General features: G+C 38.5%; 1 protein-coding gene across 1 annotated transcript in view; it reads right to left on the bottom strand.

Annotated features, from left to right (window-relative positions):
• The window catches only part of DSCAM (DS cell adhesion molecule), a 697,767-nt gene that overhangs the window by 560,984 nt on the left and 110,932 nt on the right, over nucleotides 1-25,851 (bottom strand). The window contains exons 2-3 of the mRNA XM_075912112.2: nucleotides 25,307-25,624; nucleotides 18,459-18,605 (exon numbers count right to left, since the gene is read on the bottom strand). Coding sequence (XP_075768227.1) covers nucleotides 18,459-18,605; nucleotides 25,307-25,624 — 465 coding nt within the window. The remainder of the gene's footprint in view (nucleotides 1-18,458; nucleotides 18,606-25,306; nucleotides 25,625-25,851) is intronic.

Consider the following 25,851-nt stretch of genomic DNA (forward strand, 5'->3'; position numbering starts at 1 on the left):
CCTTGTCAAAAAGTGCCATGATCCATGATCATAAAAAGCTGTTCCAAAATGTGGGGTCAGGCCACTTTCTTACAATGTATGTACTGTACTGAATTCTGTATATGATAGACCACTTACTTCATGTGTGGCTTGATTTTAAAGGCTAAACAATACATATTTTTCATGAAATTGAACTAATATCATAGAAGATTAGGGTTGGGAGAGACCTCAGGAGTTAATCTAGGCCAACTGCCTGCTCAAAGCAGGATCGTCCTCTAAGGATGGAGATTCTACCACCTACCTAGACAACCCATTCCAATCTTTCCCCACCCTCCTAGTGAAACAGTTTTTCCTAATACTGTATCCAACCTATATCTCCCACTGGAGACCATTGCTTCTTGTTTTGTCATCTGTCCCCTCTGAGTAAACAGCTTGGATTCACAGAGAGAGTTCTGAAAAGTTTGCAAATCCTTGATCTGCTCCTTTTCCATTGTATGGACTACATTTAAGAAAGAGAATATCACTATGTTCTGGATACAGTGCCTATTCATGGATTATCCTCTAACTCTCTCATCCTGGGAAGTCTGCTATAGCAATCGGTTACATAGTAAAACATAATTAAGAAAGTAATGTATTGCACTTTCTTTTAAAATTTAGTTTAAAAGTCAGAAATAAAGAGGAGAGCCAGCACCATGTGACCAGCCAATTTTCTGTCGTGAAGAAGGAACTTCTTGATTATTTAGGAGTCACTGCCACAGATAAAAGGAACTGGAAAAAAATTCTCTCTAACATTTCCATCCAGAACTAGACCCATAGTTATCTGTATCACCTTGTTGTCCATGTACTGCAGTCTAGAATTCACTCTTTTTAAAAGTTATTCTATATTTTATTGTAAAGGAATCTCTGAGAACGTCACTGCCTATCTAGGGTCTAAAACAAGACAAGGGGATTCCAAAATGGTATCTGTTGAATCTTGTGTATGGGAAGAGGTGACACGCCATGTACAGTTTCTCCCTTTACTGGGCCAATCTGAGGATATGAACTTGGGGAATAGTCACAAAATTGAGGTTGGTTGGGAATTTTATTATGTTCTCCCTAACTCTGTGACCCATAATCAGGTAAATAAAATATGAGCAAGTGCTTCTCATGATTACAAATACTGTTTGTGCTTAAGTTGCATATTTTTCCATGGGCAAAACTGTGGATTTATGTACAAAGATTTGGGGCTTGATTCCCCTTGTTTTACTTCCCTTTTGTACAGTGTTACTCTAGTCATTTAGTTCCAATATAGTTGCACCAGCTTGAAACTAGAGTAACACAATAATGGCTCAAGCCGTTGGGCTTTTTAATTAGCTATGTGTGCGCTTTGGCTGTGCCTTGCTACTTAGTTGTAAATTTGACACACACAAATTGTGTCATAATAGGTGTATTTATTACCAATGTGTGACATCTCACAATTGCTGTTGTGCAGATTTTCAATCAGAAAAAAAAATGGTCAAATCTTAGGTTTTAAAAACTGGTGCTTTATCTTGTGGAGAATCATCTGCCAATTTCTGCAGCACTCCTGAATTCTAAAATTTAGCATTATATCACTGCCAGTAAGCATTTTGTATAAATGTGTACATAGAACATTTCTCTGTGGCTATGTCTAGATTGCAGGCTTCTTTCAGAAGAAGCTTTTCCGAAAGAGATCTTCCAAAAAAACTTCTGAAACAGGGCATCTACACAGCAAAAGCGCATCGAAAAAGCGATCTGCTTTTTTGTAAGATAGAGTTCACACTGAATGGACACTATCTCACATTTAAACTGTGATTACTCTGGATGGAGTGGCCATCCATGTAACTATGGTATGCATTTAAATAAAATCTGTTTGCACACACATATCTACTGTTGCCAGTATTTTTCTTATATATTGATTTATAGATTGTGTTTAGTGGCACATATTAACCTTTTACATTTTTGAACAATTAGTTGGCAGGCATGACCTTCTGATCAAAAGCAGCATATGTTTGTTGTCTCACATGCATGCCAGGAGGCAATAATCCTTGTACAAAGGGAAGTTTGAAGTCTCTACATGTCACCTGCTATTTCTGCTGATATCTAAGCATGTCTCTTAACAGAGCATCTGAAAGGAACTAAGGGATTGTTTCTCCAAAAATTTCAACTAGTCAGACAGCAAACAGGGTGGGGATTGAGGATGACTAATTTCACCCCCCAAAAAGTTCAAATTTCAAAATTTGACTAATTCAATCAATTATCCTCATCATTTCTTAAGCACCACACAAGCACTTTTTACAATAATCCCAAAGATTAACAAATCCTAGGATAAAAGGAATTACATTTTGGATAATGGAGGTAGTTTCATTATCTGTTTTAAGACCTTTTGCAGTATTTCATTGATCTTTCCCATTTCACCCAGTCAATACTTTGTTTATATATAGGCAAACACACAGAATGGCAGACTGTTCATATGATTACATTAAAAAATTAAAAACAAAAGATCTACATACAGTCAAAATATGTTTGAGTTGGTAGAAGAATGAAACGAGCAGTTATACTATACTCCGTGGACCAAATTCCAGAAGCAGATGGTTATTCTGATACCTCAGTCAAATGACCTTCCCTCACCCCTGTTTCCAATAACTTCCATAGTGACATTAAATAGGGCATTGGAGGGACGGTAGCCCTATGGTGGCAGGCCATGTTAGCCGCAGATAAAATTCCATTGCTTTCCTTTGAGCACGTCAGGGTTTTCTCTTTTGCATGTTTTTCATTGCTTTATATTCACTGGTATGTCGGCATTTTAACTTAATTGCCACAAGTCTCATTCTGGGGCAGCTTCCAAACCTAAATCAAACCAATGCTCAGTTCTGTCGTGCTTTTATGGACCCTCACTCTCTCAAACCTTACAGTGTACATCAACATTTTCTTTTCAAACTAGTTGTTCAGTTCTCACACCTGCTGATTTTAAAAGCATTAAATCTACAATGGCTTAATATTAGTCATGAAAATAATGCTGGACCTACAAGACCAAGTTGAGTCCACAAATTATTTTTATGTTTATCTTATAAACACCCGAGAACAAGATTTGTACTACAAAAGTACCCATATAGTAATTGTAATGTAGTGATAATGGTGTTAAAGATACATTTTAAAACATCCCTCAAACCAGAGTTGCAGGAATCTTGGGGATGTGAATCTTGGTGATGTAGGGCAACAAAGCAAAATCTTAATGAAGCAAGCAGGGCACATAGATGTGCCCATCTACTTCAGTGTTCCTCAGTACACTGGGTTGAAGCCAATACCTACTTGCACCTCAGCAACTCAGAAATCTTATGCTCTTGTAAACAGAATGAAGATGAAAAATGCCTGTGTATTTAACTAAACAGGTTCCCATTAGGAATGCAAAAATGGCATTGATTTCATTTAAGAGAAGCAGTTTGGATGAATGTTGTAGTTAAACTGCTACATACAAATCATTACAACTCTAACAGTTTTATTTCAGGAGAAAATACAATATTCTGCACAAATGTTCTGAAGGAGTTTGTTAACATACAACATGTTACCTTAATTGAACTGAAATATTTAGCATTCTTTTCTCCATACTAGAATCTGGGGGAGAATGTGGGAAATTAACAGAATGTAGAAAACCTCAGTTAAGCCACTTAATACCTTATCTGAAACATGTGTGGAAGTTAACTGGAGAGATTAGAATGAGACTTGAACTTCAACAGTGCATGTCATTTGTAAAGGACATGAGTCACAAAGAAGGGAAAGAGGTTTCTAGTTTTAAATGCAATTCATTTTCACTGATTAAAACAGACAATCTTCAGTTTTGTCTGACATATTTAGGGCATTCTTAATATTAGTTTGCACTGCTTCCTTGTGGTGATTTATTACTAGGCGATATCACACACAATAAGAAAATACATCTAAATAAACGTGGAGCAGCAAAAGGCAAACAGTTTTATTTGATTTGTTTACAGACTACATTTATCAGCAATGATTTCCCATCTCATTCTTTGAGCAAGCTTCACTTTCCAAGTCTTCCACACAGGGAACTCCAATTCAAGTCAATGGAGTTCTGGCAATAGCAAACCAAATCACAAGAGAGCATGCAGGATGGGGCCTTCTCACAAGAACTCAAGACAAAGCTAATGCAGTCTCACCACAAAACTGTGGCCATTGATTTCCTTCATATCTTTGTTGGAAGTGATAGGGAAATGAACTAAGAAAGGTTTCACATCCTATCAGTTGCTGAGCTACAGTTCATCTTTAAGTTTGACACAATCAACTCTGGATTAAACAAAGACTGTGAATGGCTTGCTAACTACAAAAGCAGCTTCTGCTCTCTTGGAATTCACACCTCCAGATCAGCTGCTAGAAGTGGGCCCCATCCTCCTTGATTGGATCCACCTGGTCATCTCCAGCCTGATCCTCGCCTGCATATTTATTCCTGCCTCTGGAAATTTCCACTACATGCATCTGACGAAGTGGGTCTTTGCCCACGAAAGCTTATGCTCCTACGCTTCAGTTAGTCTATAAGGTGCCACAGGACTCCTCGTCGCTCATCCTATCAGTGTTCTGCTAATCCAGTGTTTATAAAGAAATACATAAAAATGAAGGATTAAAGCAGAGGACTATACACCAAGAGAACCAATTTCTGTTCCCAGCTTTGCCACAGAATCTCAGAATTTGGGCATGTCAACAAACCTGTTTGGGTCTCATTTTCTCCATACATAAAATGAAGGTATGTCTCACTTATTAGATAATAATATTAATACCTCACAGAACATTAATATTTGTGAAAAGGCTATTTTCAACTGTTTTTCATCAGGGCTTGAGTTATTAAGTTCCTTAAGGACTTCTGAAAATCTGTCCCAAAGTACTTAAAGATTCTGGGATTGAAAGCCCTATTGAACTGAAAAGTATTACTATTAATAATGCTAGTTGACTAACAACATTGTTTCAGCTACACCAGACTAACACGGCTACATTTCTATCACTAACAACATTGTAATGGATATGGAAAATTGGGTAAGAAAAAAGTAGTAGAGTATTTTTTAAAATCCCTTTAAAAATTAGCACGGCACCACATAATGTACATACTTCTTTGTTTTTCACATTAAAAAAAGCTGAGTATTTGTTGTACCACCGGTTATACTATCTGATCACTTTCTATTTCTTTGTGCTTCAGTTGCAAAGTTCTAAAGTTACTTTCTGGAAAGACATACAACTTCCACTTTGGTACAAATGTTTGGGTTTTTTAATTGAATGTTGTTGGATATCAGCATTTCATTATTTTCAGGGACAAATTTTAAGAAACTCTAATATTTTTATGAATAAAAAAAATGTTTGGAAGAGTGCGAAGCTCACAAAATCTCTTACTTCAGCATTGTTCCCAGCCTTGTATTCCATTTTTAAATATAACATGGTGCAAGTGTATTAGCCTTTGACACATTCTTTATGTTTCACTTTTCTTTTTTTCCAACCTCTCCCTCGCTCCATTAATTACTTATGCTTTTTTATTGCGAGACTACTGAGGAAATTATAGAGGACTTCAGATAAACCAGTTGCAATAAAAAGATTATGGTAAGTCACACTGCACACACACAAAATTATTAGAGGGCTCAATTTACAGATTTAAGATTTAACATTGATATTTTGTTTTAAATTAGAAGTTTGCTTGAGCCAAGTCATTTCATTTGTAAGGACTTCTTTCTTTTTATTTTTATTTTTTTGCATTGAATAGTATTTTAGTTTAATCCTTTTTTAAAAAAATACCCATACTATTTTTTTACATTTAAAGGATCACCATCACATGAAATCTAACCAATTTTTTAACAGTAGTTAAGTCACTTTGCACATGGCACTAATTCATTCGATCAAATAATTGTGATAAAAAACCACACTACAGATTTTCTATTTTCAAATAAATATTTCTCTTTCCTCTGTATTGCTTGAAAGTCTAAGGGTACGTCTAGACTACAGGGTTTTGTCGACAGAAGCTTTGTCGACAGTATCTGTCGACAAAGCTTCTGTCGACAAAGAGCGTCTAAACTACATTCTGTTCTGTCGACAAAGCAAGCTACTTTGTCGACAAAACCCTGTAGTCTAGACACAACCCTACATGCAATAACACCTTCTGTCAACAGAACTCTGTTGACAGAAGGCGTTATGCCTCGTAAAATGAGGTTTACCAACGTCGACAAAAGTGCTGAGTTCTGTCAACATTATGTCGACAGAATTCAGTGGTAGTGTAGACGCAGGTATAGTTTTGTCGACAAAACTCTGTAGTCTAGACACACCCTTAGAGTGCATAAATGGGTCAAAGTAAACTGTATTAAAAAAGAAAAAAGTATGTTTCCATTATTCTCTCTTAGTGACTGTTTTGAGGGTTACTTGTGACAGTGCAGAACACCACAATACAGAAATGTGATTTTTATACTGTGTCCTTTTAAATAACCCTCTATATTTTATTATTTATATATACCAAGGTGTTTAAAAGACAAAAAAAATGACAAGCCCCAAAGAGATTTTTTCCCCATTGCTCATTCAACTTAATCCCTGACCCCTAATACTTTTCTCTGCATGTGTCTGGAATGTGGTGTCCTCCTTTTGGAGACCGATGTTTAGAAGGATTTTTTTTTTCACAAGAGAATTATCTGAAAGATGAAAAAGCTCCACATCAACCCTTTTTTCCCTCTGCTGAATCACAATCCCTGAACTGAGTTGCCCTGACCTTCCACAAGTAGCAGGATGATTATTCTCAGGGAATTTATAAGCATCATCATCTATTTGAAAAGAAAGCTTGAGAACAAAAGGGGGAAATCAATTTGAATGTACAGTGAGAGTGAACATCAAGAGCTGAGCCACTCCCCAAATGGAATTTAGCCAGAGCCAAATTCCCTAGGTGCAGAGACAAACATAGCCTCCTACTGGTGTCCATGACAAATATCTACAGCTGAAAATTACAGCAGGTATGCAGTGGGAAGGTGGGAGAGGCTCTTCTTCAAAGCAGGCTGACAATAAGAGTTTAAAGATCCTGGAACATTAATCTTATCAGCTGTGAATGTTACCAGACTCAAAACCAGGGCAGTAGTAAAGCTTTAGTTTTTACTATAGAAAACATATGGAATGATACATTGCACTGTAATTAAGGCTAAATCCTTCAAAGAGAATCTAACGAAACTAAAGTTTATAAGATTTAGACACCATAGATCTACTGAAACATAATTAGTTTCAATCAGATCATAAATTTAATTTACATCAAAGTATTTTCCCCAGTGTCCCCCACCCCCTTTTTGGTTTTTTGCACACTTTTGACTGAAATCCAGATTTGGATGCCAGGGCTCAAACACACACATTTAAAAATCAAGCCTATTGATGGTGGTTGTCTGTGATATACTATTCACAACAGCCTACTCAGTCCTGGCTTGGCATTTATGCACAGGGGTGCATTTTTTTCCTCCTGAGAGGTCAAAGCTCATACCCCACTGCACTGCTACAGAAGTGCTCAACTAGACATGAGGACAGTGGCTCACCTGAGACATCAACAGTGCAGACATGAATTTTTAACTCTTCTGTGCAATGAAGCATCAGTTGTTTTCAGTCCAATTCACTGCACAACATGGAAAAATCTTAGCTTTATATCACGCTAAAACTCTTGTATTAATTATATCCAATTGACATAAAATTCAAACGGTGGCTGTACAGAAAAAGTTAAAAAAAAATTGTGTGAAATAAATTTGATTAGTTGGTTTTAAATTGATTCTGAATATTAGAAGAGCATATTCGAATAGATATTAAAATAGAAGCAAAACCAGGTAAGCATAGGAAGAAAGACTGAACTGAGTTGTATTTAAAAAAAAAAGTGGCCATAGATATATACCTAGATACTTCATTTCATGCACTCATAATTCTCTCTGGCAGTTGCATGATTAATTCAAAGATTTATTGATTTTTTTCCCTTGCTCAATCCTGCTGACCTGCTTTCCTTGACAGGGATGTGTGGATCATACTATGCTGTCAGTAGAAAGTATAGTGTCATGTTGGTCTCTGGCCTGGAGTAAAGATTGTTACTAACTAAACATAAATAACATTTGAATGCATGATAAAAATAAACACCTTTTGTTTCTAACTGGGCAGATACAAATTAGAAAACCAGTAGCCTTAAAGCAGAGAAATATCCTGAAAGTATAATGCATTTCTTTACATTAAAATAACTGTGCAGGGTTCTCCCCACAAGAAAGCAAAGGGATTTTATTCTACTAACAAATCACCATAACAGGCAAAGAATATTTGGAGAGCCTCTTATCAAATGCCAAAAAGTTTTAACTATATCCTATATACATGGGATGATCAATTATCATCAAACAAGAGGACAGTATTTCCCCCAGAAAATTAGAAGTAGTTCTTGTAATTATTGCACAGACCACTGATTTTAAAATGACCCATATTAACAAGGAACCTAAAACTTAGACTGAATACTTAGACTGAAAATATATACGATCTTCATTTTGGAGACCAATGTGAAGAAACAGATAAAGAAAAATTGTTCTTATGATACTTTTAGCTAGAGCGAAATCAAGAAGTACCAGATATCTCAACAGAATGGATTTTCTAATGATCTTTTCCAGTTCAATTTTGACTCTCAAGAGAGATGGATGGATCAGAGTAAGCATCTGAATTTGGATGTCTGTCTGCGTGTTTGAACCTCTGAACATTTAAAGGTGTATCCATGGTAACTGTACTATATCCACTCATGGGGTTGTTTTACCAGTTACACTAGTCAAAAAATGTCACCAGAAAATACTATTTCAAGCTTAATCAATGTCAATGTCAGTTGTTATGAACTCACTCCATATCAAAATAAAAATACAGGTCAGACAACACTGTTAGTGAAAGTTTCTACATTTTTACCACTTTGAAACCAGCTAAGCCATAAATAAATAAACTTGGAATGATTAGGTATTTATCAGTAAATTCTTCCCCCCCCCCCCCCCCACACACACACACACACATACATACATATATTTCCACTAATGATAACAAAAATTTACAGATAAGCAGAATAAGAAAAATGCTGTGTGAGTTTGAGTGAAGGCTATTTACTTTATGCATTTTGACCTGTGATGTTGACAATCTGTGTTTTAAAGGTAATAAAGTTTTTGAAACTCAAAATCTACTGTCATCATATAATGTCTGACACCCACTCCCAATAATTTCCCTCAACCATGAAAATTTAAATAAAATAAACATAGAAAAATGCTTAAAATTAAACATTGGTATTATACATTAAATGTATTCTTTTTAAAAATCAATTTCTGCAAAGTCTCTGTCTCTGTGTGTATATATATATATAACAACAGCTTTATGGTGTCATCAGTTCTGAGAAGTAAGGCATGCTTTCATGAGTTAATATGTCAATTTCATCCCTTCACATGAAATATATCAGTGATCACGAGATGTTTTTCTCAGGTGAGATGCCAACTTCTGTTGGAATCATCCTGAAAACTCAGAATATACTCAATATCAACTCATCGAGTGATATAAAAATATGTAAATATCTAGAAGAGTAACAAGATGCATAAGCAGCTAACAGTATGGGATAATTAAAAAAATCCATAAACAATGCTATGATTGCTATTTTTGATAGAATTGCAAAGCGAGGGCTAGATCCACATCAATGTGTCCCTCTTCCTAGCCATTTGTGCCAATATGGATCCCCATTAGCTCAGCAGTCTGCATCTGTACTAACCATAATGAGATTGGGCTTAAATGAGGATGGTCCACAAAGATATGATATACTTCGATAATGTCTCACAAAATCTTCCTTGAACTGTTTAATTCAAAATGACTTGAACATACAAGAAAGTCACATGGATTTAAAAAACTGTCTGAAGAGCAGACTAGTAAATAAAGCGCACTAATAAAATTCAATGCATCTGGTACAGAAAAGGAGTCCAGTGAGCGACTATGAAGGCTAATAGTCCATTCTGTCTTAATTCATATCTTTATTAAAGATCCAGTGCAGGGGAGTGGTAAACACCAAATTAATTAAGACTGCAGACAATACTTGGCAGTGTTATGATCTCCAGAAAGAGAGAATTAATATAATGGCACCAGAGTTGCAAGAAAAATCTGGCAGGCAATAATATGTGATTCAGCCTAAAAAAATACAGATAAATTCAGATATGTCTGGGGAGAAATAATCCAATATGTAGATATTTTCAATGAGAGAGAGAAACGTTATTGAAAGAACCAATTCATGAGTGTGAATGTCAAACGTTAGTGTGCAAACACTCAAAACCAAAATCCAATATAGTTTGAGGCTCACAGCTTGTATCGTGATTGGGGAGCAGACAGCTTCTGTGGGTCCCTAGGCAAGATGTGGGGTCTTGGGCAGAAGGGGTGGGATTGGAGGGCAGCCAGCCCTCAGCACTGCTCAAACTGCAGCACTGCCCTCCCCCCAGCCCTCAGAGCGTGTGGCATGGAGCTTGGGTGTCAATTTAAAAGGCCTAGGTCCGCCAGAGTGGCCATGGCTCAGAGTCCTTGGCCTCTTTGAATTGCTGGCCCTGAGGCCTATGCTCCCTTTGCCCCAACCTCACCCCCCAACAACCGGTGAGCCTGATCATGGTGTATTATACAACAGACCACAAGACCTGTGCTGAGCTCCATGAGGGGTTCTTCCATATATAATATATTGCAGCATTGCCATAGGCCATATACTAGAATCATCATGCAATAATCTGAGAAGGTGAAAGTACCTTTCTGTTTGGCACAGATGAGGCCCTAGGACATGGCAATGCCAGAAATGTCTCCTCAGTGCCAGAAAGCTGTTGACGAAACTGAAAGGAGTACCTCACGAGGAATACAATTGACTGTGGACTGAAAGGACTCTGATTTGGGGGACTGGAGAAATATGTGTATATATATGTATATATATATATATATATATATATATATTTGGTGAGGCTATGATAAATAGGGAGTGTGGCATGTAATTGCCTATTAATATTACAAGGATGGTGATAAAATAGAGAGCGAATGGTTGTAACCTGGAGGAATGGTATTATATTAGAGAGAGAGAAAGAGAGAGAGAGGCTGGGTTTCAGGAAAAGCTTCCTAATAGAAGAAGAGGCTCGGAGTGAAAAGTCTGAAAGGACAACTGGTACTTAGGAATAAAATAATTGTGCAACTTATGTCCACTCCATCAGTAGCCACTGTAAAAATAAAAAATAAACACTGCTCTCACCATTCCCAGCTGAGTTCTTGCACATATGCTCTGCAGTGTTAGCTCAACAGTTTAAAAAAAATCGCGATTCATGACCTTCAATTCAATGAATCCTCTTTCCCTTTTTGTTAACATTACCAAAACATAATTAGATGGCTCTGGACCTGCTGGTACACCTTAGCATCTCTCCAGGCTGTTCCAGACATCACCCTATTAGAGAGCTAGAACCAAAATCCAGCGAAGAAAGCTGAGAGAATCTAATTGACTCTGGCGAGCTTTAGACCAGGCCTAGAATGCACAGAAATGGAGTAGCTTTCTCACTAAACCAGGAGAATCTTCCCAGGGGAAAATAAGAAAATTTCAAATGTATCCCTTATTTACAAGTCAATAGAATCGAAGTTACAAGTGATCTCTAGATCATGAAAGTTTCAGAAAGAAGTTGAGAGAGACTGGAAAAGCCCCAAAACTCATTACCCTAGGCCCTCTGACATGATACATCTGATACAATTGGTCACGTCCTAATCGAAAAGTGGATATTGGAGATAGAAGTTAAGCTTTGTCGTGACTGGATCACTAACCCCTCCAATCAGACATCATAACCCAAATTCACAAACAGGAAATCTCAATCGTCATGGAAAAATCTCTATCACCACATGGCCTTTGAGATGCTGCCATAATCTCCAAATATAAGCATTGATGAAAACTTCAGTGGTATCTAAGATTCAGAGCTATGTGGTAACTACTGGCAAACAAGACTTCTTAATATCAACTACTGCAATTCATGGAAATCTTTCAGGAAAGAGATCCAAGCACCCTTGGAACCTTCTCAAGTTAATACTTAAAGAGTAGCCTACAAATTATGCAATTCGTTTAATTAAATGGAGGTCATTCTGCATCAGTGACACATTCTCAAGCCTTGGTCTGCTATGTCTAATTTATGGCTCATAGAAAGTGCAGAGCTGAAAGACTCAAGAGCTGTCATCCCATGTCAACCAAAGCCCTTCAGGACTTACTTGCCATTCATATTTCAAATCTTCTTTCAAACCTGTTATTCTTTCACTGCTGAGTAAATCTCCATCATGCACAATAAATAGTGTCCCTCTTCTTTTTCTTCCTTTTTCAGTGGTTATATCCTTCATACAACTCAAATCTTTTCAAGGTTTATTGTTAAGACATGAAAAATGGGGTAATTTAGGGAGAAGGATCCATGTACTTCTTGTTAACCTCTTTATTAGTGCTAAACTACATATGCCTATTAAAATATCTGTACCCACCCGCGGGAAAAATCCATGACTATTTGCTTTTGTCTGTCCTCTTCCCCATCTGGCTTTGCTGTTTGTTGAGGCTGTTTGCTGAAGTACGGAAAGAGTTTGGAGATGGAGACCAGAACCAAGCATTAGGTCCCTTTTGATGTCTGAATGAAGAGGCAACGGTCAGCAAGGGCAGCAGAAAACATTGCAGTTGCCATGCACAAATATACTTTACTGCATTCTTTAGGCCCTTCTGGAAAAAAAAACCTTTTTCAGTAGTTACAAAATCAACATAGAACTGTGCCAGATTCTAATGGAATGGCAATCTCTAGGAGAAATTTCATAAGGAAAAACAGTAAGGAGTGAGAATATGTAAAAGTTAGCTAGTAGTCACATGACAAGATTTAAAACAAAAGATTACTAAAGTTTCTATGTTTATTTTCTACGTTTAGTGTGATTCGCAAAATATGATTCACCAGAAATTATGTGGGTCTCAAAGATTGAAAAGAACCTTTCAAAGACACAAGTGCAAGTTCTTTTCAAATTGCTCCAAACCATTGTCAAATTTTCTATTTTCCACATTTTAAACAATGTTAGGCCAGGCCTATACTGTGGGAGGGAAGTTAATCAGAATTGTTAGTACTAGGAAACATGGCACTTGCTCATCCAATCTGAATGGATATAATTTTTCTATTTGTAATTTCTAAAATTTATTTTTTTTTAATTTCCAATGAAGTAGAAAATTTTGTGGAAAACAGTTTGTGTGAAAATGTTCATTTCAAATATTCTTATTATCCTAACCATTTTAATAAGCATTCTTATGCTTTGACTATTCATATTGTATAAATTTTTATTCTGCACCATTCTTAGGGAAGTGTAATGCACAACATTCTCAGAAGATAAAGCGGTTCTGTGGGACTATAACTTGTGTGATTTTGAGGAGGAGGAACAGAAAAGGAAAGTAGGAGGAGATGGAGAAAAGAGACCAATTCAGGGACTTCTGTGTTATCATTAAACAACATGACACAAAATAACTTTACAGTTAGCTGCTATTCTTGAACATTGGGTTGCATAGCTCCAAACATAGGCAATCAGTGCCTTAAATGAAGGGGAATCTGCATACAGCCACAGAGTTCCTGGGCAGGTCACGGGCTTATCTTCTGGGGATGTCTTCAAGGGGACTTCTACTGCTTCACCTTTGCACTAACCTTGATCCATGTCATGAAACCAGAACGAGTAAATAGAAAAAGGACTCTTATAAGAAATCCTGTGTATTACATCTGTATTACATACCGGAGTTGCTATGGACAGCTTTCTGCTCTTTGATAACCTCAGTGGGACCATCATATGCACCGTCAAAAACAGAATCTAGCCAATAGATTACAAATTTAGAGAGGTCTAGGCAGGCTGGCCTAGTATGAAACAAGGTCCATGCTATCTGAGCTAAGACATATTTCCTAAGTGTTCTTTGAGAAGTCTGGATGTAGGTATCTACAATGAGCAGCAATTCTTTTAAAAGCAAGCAAGCAAAGAGCTGGTTTTCCATAAAAAAAGGAAAGGACACCTAACACACTGTGCAATAGCTGAGAATCTGAAATGAAGAATGTGGCTCATTTGCAAGTCCCTTTATTCTAAAATTCAGGATCGGGATACTAATATTTAATGTTTACTCCACATTATATCTGAAAGTCACTAACTGTCAGGGGAGTTAAGCACTGAAATAAATTGCCTAGAGAGATTTAGGAATCTCCAAGAATGGAGATTTTTAAGAACAGGTTAGACAAACTCCTGTTAGGGATGATATAGAGCAGGGGCAGGTCCACTGACCCACAGAAAAACCAGTCCACACACAAGTGAAAAGAAAAAAAAAACCCAGTCCTCAATGAAGTGGCTCCCAACAGAGGAGAAAGACACTCTCCATATTCCCCCTGCCCACCAGAGCCTAGGAAGGCCCAGCCTCATAGATTTTGTGTGTTCCAGCCCTGTGATAGGAAAGAAGCGGGGGCTGGAGCACCAGCACAGGATCACCAAAGCTGGATGTGGGGTGCTGAGCTTCAGGGGCCAGACTCAGGCAAGCTGGGGCTGCATTCGGCCCCTGGGCCTTAGGTTCCCCACCCCTGATCTAGATGGTGTTGGGTTCTGCCATGAGTGCCTAAGACTGGACTTGATGACCTCTCGAGGTTCCTTCCAGTCCTGTGATACTATGATTATATGCAAGTATAACTAATTCAAAAGCAGAAATCACTCTTCTGAAACACGAATGTGCAACACTCATTAGATTGCTAGGCTGCTTACTTGTTTTAAGAAGCCTCACACTTCTCCTCCTCACCCCATGGGTCTAAGCTTGCTGTCTTACAGTTCTTATGGGAGATTTTCTTTTCAACTTTCTCCCTTTTGCAGTTCTGTATATTTAGTTATATCCCACTGTTTCCATGGCATTTTGTCTAATACATTCTGTAATAATCTCCAATAAATACACATCCTTAGAAGAGTTCTTGTGGTGGTTTTTGCTCATTTTATCATTCCATTCTGACAGTATTCGTTACTTACTGATAATCAGCCACATTTCTCTTTTAATCCTATCCTGTCATTAATGTTTTAATATTAAATTGTCAGGTGCAAAAACATGCTATTGCATATTTCTTTTCAATATTTCACCACAGTAGATCAGATAAACATGGGAAAGTTGTTCTTGTATTTGATACCTTTGTTAGCATACATTTTCCCCTCAAAATATTGATCGCTAGTGGAAAACAGCTCAATAATCCTGTTATATCTTAGCATCCTATTCATCAGCACTGGGAATCCAAGACTTTGAGGTTAATCGATATTCACCATTTCAGTTCTTGGCCATATTATCATTGAATTGATCATGAAGAGAATGCAAAGCAATTGTCTCGTAAAACATCACTTTTTTAAAAAAGCTGCCATGATTAAATTACTGCTAAAATACTGAGATAGTAAACAGCAAACTCTACAATCTTTCTAGTAAAACTAGACTAACGTTCCCTGCCTTTCTCACTGAGAGTGAGGAATTATTGAGGAAAAACTGTAATTAAATACAGACTCTATATTTAATTTGCACAGTGACACCCTCAAGAATCAGATTTTCTGAAGTATTTTCCATGATATGGCAAGATAAGCTAAACAACCTTTTAATGAACATCAGTTTCTATGGATAGTTTTTACTTGCTTTGTGACTGCATGCGATTTTTTTTTCAGATATGATCAAGGCCATAATAAATGTACTAAGTCTTCATTTTTAATGGCTTCTTGCACTGGTTCTATACAAAATAAGTATCGTATCTAATGGCTTATTAGGCCAGCCCACCATATATAGCTCATAAGAATGTGGTTCCAGCTTTTATTCTTCCAGGGACATAATCGGGATGGACTTAATGGAGAAACAAGCCACAAACAGGAACGAATGGTGATATTGGTGTAATGCTCTCCAGGTCTGTAAAGATGCTTTGGGATGAGAACAAGATCATTAATGGATGAAGCTTCATCAATTAAAAAAGTCAAAAGTCCTACAAGAAAAAAATGTTGAGGCTCAGCTGATTAGTAAAAAAAAGCTACGTCTAGACTGCAAGCCTATTTTGAAAGAGGCTTTTTCGAAAAGATACTTTCGAAAAAGCCTCTTTTGAAAAAGAGCATCTAGACTACAATCAGTACTTTCAAAAAAAAGCACAGTTTGCATTACATAGCACCTTGTTTCGAAAAAGCACTTTTGAAAAAAGGCGTGATTTCTCGTAAAATGAGGTTTTCTGTGGTCGAAAAAACTGCAGCATTCTTTTGATTTACTTACGAAAGAACGTGGCAGCAGTCTAGATGCAGGGGAAGTTTTTTTCAAAAAAAGGCCACTTTTTAAAAAAACATCCTGTAGTCTAGACACACCCAAAACTATTATCTTCCTTCAGCCATTAGAAGGACAGATGTTGACGTCAGCAGCTTGCCTAACTAGGTAGATTGTTTCTGTGTACTGTGTAGCCATTATGGCTCCAGGAACAGTATTTCCCTCTACAATAATAGGAAAGAGGCGGCAGAATAATATATTTCTTTCTAGATTTCAGAATTACCAGCAAAACTGAGCCATCCAAAGATACTGTGATTTTCCAAAGGGGTAAGAATCAGGCTATTAAGAGACAAGTCCTGTTGGTGAATTTTTTGAAGTAGTTCTGAATGGGTAATCGAGAATGAAGGAACTTTTAATAATATTAAAATAACTTAATAATATATTTTATGATTAAGAGAAATTAAATAGAATCCCACATCATTATATGTTTGGTAATTTTAATTCTTTTTTCCATTTTAACAGGTTTCAATAATAATAAAGATATTTATAGTAGTTTATGGGCTCAATCCTATTCTTTAATGCAGACCACAAATCACATCATCAGCTACTGTACGGTATTTGTGTTGGGTATGTACAGGCAGGTCCTTGTGCTCAGTAGTGGTCTCTATGGAGCAGGTTTCCACCTATGAAGATCAGATAGTTGGATCACGGCTCTCATGGGGCAATGTAAAAAAATGGACTAAAGTGGATTTAAAACGATACCGATATCACTGAACAAAGCAAATGATCGCTTAAAAATACTACATTTCTGTACCAAATTAGTCTAGTTTCAAATATTCTCAAAAGCATCAATGAGGAACAAAACCATTGGAACAACATATTTACGACTGACAGAAAGTTGTATTTAGAACACAGGATACATAGAAACAAAGAATTCCATTTCTGTCAGCATTATGTGTATCTAAATTGGAGAGTGGTTACCTGAATGGAGAACTTACAAACTTAACTCATTTCAACACAGACTACAGCAAAGTGTAAAAACATCCTTGATATGCAATGCACTGACAAATGGCTCTGATTATCGTCCCCTTGCTGCAATACTCAGCAGCTGAACTTGCACATCCTATGCATGTACGTTATTTCCTTGAGCATATAATAGCAGATATATTCAGTGATTATCCACATTATACATTTCGTTTATAGTACATCAATGTGCACTTTCCATGTCATACAGTCTCTATTCAGCATATGGTTTTCTTTGGTTTCTTACCTACTATTGGCTAGAAAATGTCAGCTTGCTACTCTAAAATCCTGGCTTCACTGAAATCAATGGTAGAACTCCCACCATTGATTTCAATGGGACCAGGGTTTCACACCTACACTCCAGTTTGTGAATTTAAATAAAGTCAATGGGATTCTTTAAAGCAAAAGGGATCTTTGCTGCCTCAGTAGATACTTTCAGTGCATACTGTAGCTGTTTTGTGGGGCCCTAACTAGAAAATTCAATTATCTGCATGACAGTTTGCAGTTTTCCATCAGCAAAGTAAATTTTCTGTAGACACAGCAATTCATATAGTTATTTTCATAAACATACAGTTTAACTTCAATATATACATAAATATATTTGGCATACAGCAAAGAGTTTACTATATGATGTGTGTGTCTGTGTATACAAGCTTTCACACTGTGAGAGCTTCCAAATGTTGTCTATAGTATGTTTGTACCAGGTATGCCTATTAAAATATGGGAATCAATTGCATGCATCATTTAAAACAAACACAATCAATGTACCTCAAGATCTTTTACTCCATAAATAACTTCACCACTGGAGGATAATCACAACAGAACAAATAGATTATGACACTCAAAACTAAATTTTTTTATAGCAAATAGAATTTTCTTTTAAAAAACTCAAGTCAACATTATGCCACAATGCCAAGAAATTCTGATTTCTTGTCTGGTGTAAAACAAAAACACATGTTAATTTCCCTGGGAGCAAGCTAAAAAAAGCCAGAGCTGTCTCAAAGCTTCAAGTCACACCTAATCATGAGGATGCATCAGTGCTAAATGTGCAATACATTAATTACAGTGGAGAGATGAAATATTATTGAGCTACAATCAACATCAAGGAACCTTTGAGCATTATAGAAAACACAGAAACCATACCCAATAGGGAAAGTAAGCCACAATAGCCTACCTGAGACAAGTGAGACTGTGTCTTTCTCCCAAGAGACAACAGTGATGTATGCCTCCACAGAGGAGGGGATAATGCACTTGAAGACCGCTACATTGCCTCTCATGGCTTTCTGGTCCTCCACACGGACTGTATAGGGTTCCCGTAAAACTAAAATGAAAGAATAGTGAGACTTTGTTAATAAGTGAGATGGTCAGGGCAAGATAGAATTCAACAGAAAGAAGTCCTGTCCGGAAGAACAGGTGGGTGTCATTTACCCATGGACTGAATGTAGACACCACATTTCCTTGGCCTGCAAAAATAGCAATCAGAAGATGATCTCATGCCCATTAACCCTTTCACTTTCATGTGCCGCATGGCCCCCTTAGTCAGTGTCACAAATCCCAAAAGGTGGGATCATGCCCTTTTCCAGTTCTTGCTTTGATCTTGCACAATTCACCCAGGATGAAAAAAATAAGAAAATATGATTAGATTTTCCTCATCCTAATGGCAAGATAAGAGAGTAAATGTTGTGTTTGAGCAGGAAAATATGTGATAATGTTACACAGCTGATCAGAAGGGTCTCCCTAAAAGAACTTTAAGACCCTCTTGCGTACTCTAATGCTATATTGTACCCCATCACATTTCAATGTTCATCCTTCAGTTAATTCTAGGTGCAAGGGGAAAACCATTTCCCAAGAGAAACAGAGACTCCACATGAGAAAAACAACACACACTTGCATGCTGGCTTGCTTAGGTTCTTACACCACACTTCCTGCACCAGCTGAGCATTCTACTTTACCAGAGAGAGAACAGGACCCCCCCAGTAATACTGGAAGCTTCCCACATAGAGGGTCTGTTGAATTAAGCTGGCAACCTTCTCCTGGTGTGAGGTTAAGGTGGAAACCCAGAAAGATGGAAGAGAGAGGAATTGAGGATGGAGAATGAGAAGAGTTGAACATGCTAACCAGAGAATCAATAGAGGTGAATGAGAGGGAAGGAAGGAGTGTGCTCAGACTTGCAGAGAAATGTTGAAGGTCTCAAAGATTGAGCAGGAAAGCGGGGCCAGAGATGGAGCAGGTTATACTGAAATAAATAGGTCAGTGATCAGAAAAGGGAAACTAAAAGATTAGGTACATTAGCAGGAACAAGTATACTAATGATTCTGCTGGTACCTGGGAGAATTGGTCTAGAGAAAAAAGGAAGACGGCAGGGAGTGGAAAATAAAAGAGGCAATAGCATCTACCAAGTTAGTACAACAGCTGAGCATTTTGGGGTAGAGGGTGGAATATAAATGGGAGAAGAGGAAATCCAGGCACTGTAATCAATAGGAAATAGAGATGAGAATTCTCTGTGTATGGATAGTGACTAACAGGAAAGGGAGAAAAAGCTTAATGCCAGATGGAATACAGTTCAAATGTGGAAAAGGTGGGAAGTGGCATGAATGAAGGAGTAGGAGCTCAATACCACCACTGCTCCAGATCTGGTCTGGGAGAAAATAGACCACTACAAGAATGCAGCTATAGGGAGGGAGAAAGAGGAGGCCAGTTTCAGTGAATATAAAGCAATGAAAGGGGCAAGAGGCAAAATGTTCACACAGGTCTAGAAGTCATTACTGCTGAGAACAATTTCAGCACTCCATGGTGATCATATCAGAATGGGACCATTGTATAGTAACTTTCTCTAGTCCCACTGGAAAATAAAATCACTAAGAGCAAAATCTAGGTGTAAGCACATTCACTCAAGTGGGTGTAGCTATAGTAGCTTCCCAGCAGAGCCAGCCCAAGCTACGGGCTGACCGGGCTGACCGGGCTATCGCTTGGGGTGGGGCCGCGCATGCGCCGGGCGCCCAGGGACCGTTGGCGCCATGTGCCCTGGGGCAGGGCTGCGCATGTGCTGTACTCCCGGGGTGGCGCTGCACTCCCGGAGTCCGGGGCGCATGAATGGTTCAGGCCAGCCCTGCTTGCCAGTATTTGGATGCATATTTCTGGAACAAAGTAGTCATGGACTTATAAAACGGTGACCCTTTTATAACAGCTCCTTAAAAATAAAAGAGTGTATAGCCAGATTCAAATGGCAAGTTAAACATGAGCAAACAATAAAGGGTTTTAAATTACAATGCAAGCCCTCGATCATAAAGAGGATTTTTTTTTTTTTAGTTTTACATCCTGCTTAAACAATTATACAGTTCAAACGTTAAGAGGTATTAAAATAAAATATATCATAATTAAGAGAACACAACATCATTAGTCTAAAATATATTACTGATTATAAATAATGAGGCAAAGTGGCTAACTCTGGTCACAGACTTGCTGCATAGTTAGAAACATATGCTTTTTTACATTAGCAACCTTATGGAACTCCTTTTCATGCAAAGAAGCCAGCTACCCTCTTCTTTCTATGCCCCAAGGAAGGGCACACAAAACATAAGGATCTCTTTCTTTATGTGGCTAACTGTCTTCTACCTCTAATGCTGCAGGGCTAGCTTGCAGCATGGGCTATTTTGAGAAGGTATCACGACAATGTTATGAACAGGGCTAGTGAACATTGGTTCACATTCTTTTCTAAACTGCTTGTACAGTTACAGAAACCTGTCATGTCATTAAAAAAAAGCCACTCCCAGGGCAATCGTTCCAAGAAACAAACATACACAAACACCTGCAAAATAGTGAAACTTGACAAAGGCTGAACTAGTCCCATTTCCTCAATCTCTTGCTGCGGAGACTTGTAGAATCTGGACCTTCACATTTTGGCATATGGGAAGGTAAAAGACACATGCTTATCGGATTTCCAAACCAACCTGTTAATCTTTGGATTTTGCAGTATCCAAGGAGGTTGAGATATCACAAAAGTAATTGTTCAATCCCAAACAGCACGAGACGGTTCTTGTTTATATGCATGCACTAACATTTCTGTTTAATGCATTCACAATGTTGCCAAGACTTATGATTTTATCATGAGCCTTGTGATTTTTATTGTTTCTCTTGAAGCCCCAGATCCCAGAGTCATTTGATTACATAAGACTCTGATTTTTCTTGAAAATAAAAGTCTAGTTTTCACAATTGCTTGGAAAAAACAAACACTTGAAAACAAGATGGAACTATATTCATTTATCCCATCTGACAATCTGTAGAGAGTTTTTCTACATTATATACAAAGCCAAAAGCTATTCAACTCAACCATCCCCTTGACACCTCCACAATCCACAAAAATCCACAGGATAGCCACTGGACAGTCTGTTTTCTTTTAGGGACTTCCTAGGATGGAATCTAGGCTTTCCTTGCCTCTCCTGGCCAATGAGGGTCTACCTTTGTGTTACACTATACCACTAGTCATGTGTCTAGCTCCAGGGAGTCCTCTGATTAGATAGGAAGGAGCACTGTGCACTTACTTGTGGAGCTAGAGAGGAGCAAAGAGCTAGTCTAGCTTTCATCGTGCTTGCAGCAGGGTTTCTCTCCACTTGCTTAGGACCAGTGGTTTGTCCTTTCCTCTGGATACTGCATTTAATTACCAAAGAGATGTAGTTTTTATGTTGACTAATTGTGGCATTGTCTTTTCTGCTGTTACCAAGCTAGAATACTGGTCAGGCATATGCTCCAGCATATTGTGCCAGAACATTTGGGACTGTATAGTTTTTGCTAGAAATTACATTTTGTCACCTCTTTGCTCTCCTCATAACATTAGTAATATTAAGATGCCACACTGATAACTGGGTCCCAAATAAGCATGTTTACTAACTACAGATTGTACCTCTCAGGTCCGACATCTTTGGGACCGGACCAGCCCCAAACCAGGGCATTTGCCAGATTAGGAGAGATCAATGGCAGCCCCTGTGCTGCAGTACTCCGCTACGGCAACAGCAGAGGGGCCAGCATTGATGGAGCGAGGACTGGGGGTGTTGGGGAAAGAGGTGGGGTAGCTTCGGAGCCCTACAGTCACCAGCCTGCACTCCTGGCTGCCACTGCTGCCCGCGGGGCTGCGTCCCCAGCTCTGGCTGCCAGCCACTCTGCAGCTGCCCCAATCCCACCTCTTCACCTTAGCACTCCCTATCTCTATTCCGTCTCCTCCACCCCACAGCTTGAACTCTGCAAATGAGCTATTTGCAGCACTCTGGAGGAGAAGGGGAGGAGCTGCTGAGAGCGGGCCCCCAGCATTATCCCATGAGTGCTCCAGCTCCGCAGAACTCATGGATGCCAGACAACAGAAGTTGTCAGATGAGGGAAGTCTGGATTAAAGAGGTTCAATATGTATATACAAATATACAAGGCCTCGCTATCCGTAGACACTGCTACTTCAGAAGTGTTCGGATAGCTCCTGCAATAGAAAATAGGAAGGCCCACTAGAGGGCTCCCAAACTAGGACTATCACCTATATATTGCAATATAGTATCCAGTTTCTGTAAGGATAGTAGAGAGAGGGGGTTATATCTCCCAGAATTATGGGATTGGGCATATCCCTGAGACTGAGAATCATCCGTGGAGATAGTCTGGTATCTAACTCAATGACAGCTGTAATTTATTTTAATATATTTATTGGGGCGGAGGGGGGGGAGGGGGGGGAGGGGATGGATTTGTGCTCCAAGCCTTATATGAAGGCTTGGGTAGGCTGGGTGGTTTATCTGTGTGGAAGGCTGTTTTGATCGTGGGGAGAAAGGATGTCATATGAATTGTCAGATGCTGCAGCCTTCCTTTACAGAGGCTACAGCCAGGGGCGGATATAGGGCAGGGCGAACGGGGCAGCCGCCCCAGGTCCCGCGTTTAAAAAAGACGTGTGCATGCGCCGTGGCAAAGGGGGGGCCCCGCGGAGTTATGCTGCCCAGGGCCCCGCAAAACAATCATCTGCCCCTGGCTACAACTATTCTTTTATTTCCTTTGTTTATGTTATTGATGCTTGTTAATTTAAGCAAATTGATGTCTTTGTGACATAGACTATTCTTAGATACTAAAGCAGTGTTTTTAGTCATCCCACAAGCCACAGACAGAACAGGAAAATGATTTGCATATTCAAGTGCTTATTTACAGAAATACTTCTTATGTATGTATATCTGCGTGACTGGAAGTATAAAGGAGATATGCACACATTTTCAGCTTCTTCATAGATACTTGCAGCTGCATGCACCTCATTGCTTCATCAGAGCTTTATAAGGCAGGAATAAGTGTGATCACAACAGCAATGAGGGGGGAAGGGAGCTCTCCTAGTGCCCTAGGTAAACCACCTCCATGAGGACGGTAGCTAACAGCACTGGGAGCCTATTTACACTGGCGCTTTACAGCCCGGTATCTTGCTGTGCTTGGGGCTAGGGTGTTTCTTTACACCCCTGAGTATGAAAATTACAGCACAGTACCTTGCCACTGCAGACAAGCTCTAGTTAGCAAGGTTTCAAGATATAGTCTTTTAGCTGCCACATTAGTGTGTCCATACAGGAATAGTGAATTGAGCACATATTTGAATCTTTAAGCATCATTAGCATGCAATATTTTATGAGGAAACCACCCAACACTTTAGATTTTCTGATTAAAAAGAAGCTCAAGGAAAGAACTGAAAGGAAGTAAAAACAGATGCATTGGCAAACCCACACAGGGAAGCTGATAAGACATCTGCTCTCCCTAAAAAGATCAAATCTCTTGTCTACAGATTCCATCAGTTCAAAAAAGTGCACATTCTGCACAGAAAAATGAATGTATTTTTTTTGTAGACTATATGTTTTGCATAGTACGTTGTTATTAATCTTTGGAGAAGGTCAGTTTTTCTTTGTCCTTTTTAATTATCACTTTGCATGCCTTTGAAGTCATATTTAACATTAGTAAGAGTAAAAGTTTGGAAGTAGAAACTATTAGCAGGCATAATGTTTCATAGACGTGCTTTTTCTTATTTGCCAAGTGAATCATACAAAGAGCCACAACCCCAAAGCACTACATTGTGCATGGTTTGCAGTTGGATTGCAGATACTCTTTGGAACAGCTTCTCAGATGGCATAAATTATACTGATGTAAACTAGCGATTAAGCAGGGGTAAACGGAAGTCACTGCAGGATTTTTGACAATTGCATCAGCTGAGAATCTGCCCCCAGAAATTTTTTTATTCATGTCTAGATACCAGGTTTTAGAGTGCTGTACACTAATAGAATAGTAGTACTAGTAACAGATTTGAGTCCAATTTCATTTAAAATCAATTCTCCCTCTTTTAGAGTCAACCACTTTTTATTCAGTCATCTCAGAAAACAAAATACAGGACTTTGTAGCACTTTAAAGACTAACAAGATGGTTTATTAGCTGATGAGCTTTCGTGGGCCAGTTTTTACAAAACAGTTGCTAAACTGCTTTGCCCACAATACAAAAAAATCCTTTGTGTAATTTAAGTTAATAAACATGGAGCTATTCCTATGTATTTACTGTACCATTTTATTATTATACATCAATATACACATTCATCTCTATAGAGTCCCAAATCAGGGTCACAATCAAAGACAGGCTAAATAAGGAGAAAATTGTTTTATGCAAGAATATCATCTATCAGCCATTCCTTCCCCCCCCCCCCCCCCCCCAAAAAAAAAGCAGTGCAGGGAGAGTTCCCATATCCATCTCTTTGAAGAGTAAATAGATTCTGATGAATGGCCTGTTTTTAATTGTTCAGCTGGGCATCTTGGCATCTTTCAAAACTCATTTTATGGATGGACTTTGGGATAGGACTTTTAACTGCTCTTCCATAAAAACAGATTAAACCAACATTGTTTCAGTTCATTTTACGAACTTTTGGGGTTGCCCTCCTAGACCAGCGTTTACTTCAGTTCACAAGGGCTACCACTTTTAGCCTGAAACACACGGTCTTCCCCTTTCACAACTTGGAGTTATGAAGTAAAGAACCATACTTACCGGCCTTAATGTGAACATCCTGACTTCTGATTTTCCCTGAAGGATTTTCAGCTGTGCAATAGTAAGTGTTATCATGGATTAAGTTATTAAAGCTTGAAGGAGGGAAGGGGAAAATTTGGAGAGTGCCATTGGGGTGGACGTGGCGGATCCCTGGGACGTCATAGATCTCCTCGCCCGTTGCTAGGTACCATCTGAGTGTCACAGGAGGGATCCCTGCTGCAGGACAGGGCACCAGTGTCCCCGTGGTGCTAGCAAACACTACCTCTTGCAAAGATGCATTGACAAAATACAGGCTGGCATGTAGCTCTTCGCTGAAAACTGCAAAATAAAACAGATAAATGGGCATAAGAAAATAAGAAAATATAGCTGCACATATAACAATTTTGCATTTACTAATTAGTATGATAGTGATGCTCAGTATTTTTCTGCTTCTGTAAATAATTTCTTACTGTAAAACCATACAACACAATCAAATTTGAACCGTTATGATAGCTGATAAAGATCACTAGAGCAACTGGATTCTACTATAGGATTGGACCATTTGA

Source organism: Pelodiscus sinensis, chromosome 1 (assembly GCF_052426305.1).
Source record: "Pelodiscus sinensis isolate ZL-2025 chromosome 1, ASM5242630v1, whole genome shotgun sequence".
In the NCBI taxonomy this organism is placed as follows: domain Eukaryota; kingdom Metazoa; phylum Chordata; order Testudines; family Trionychidae; genus Pelodiscus; species Pelodiscus sinensis.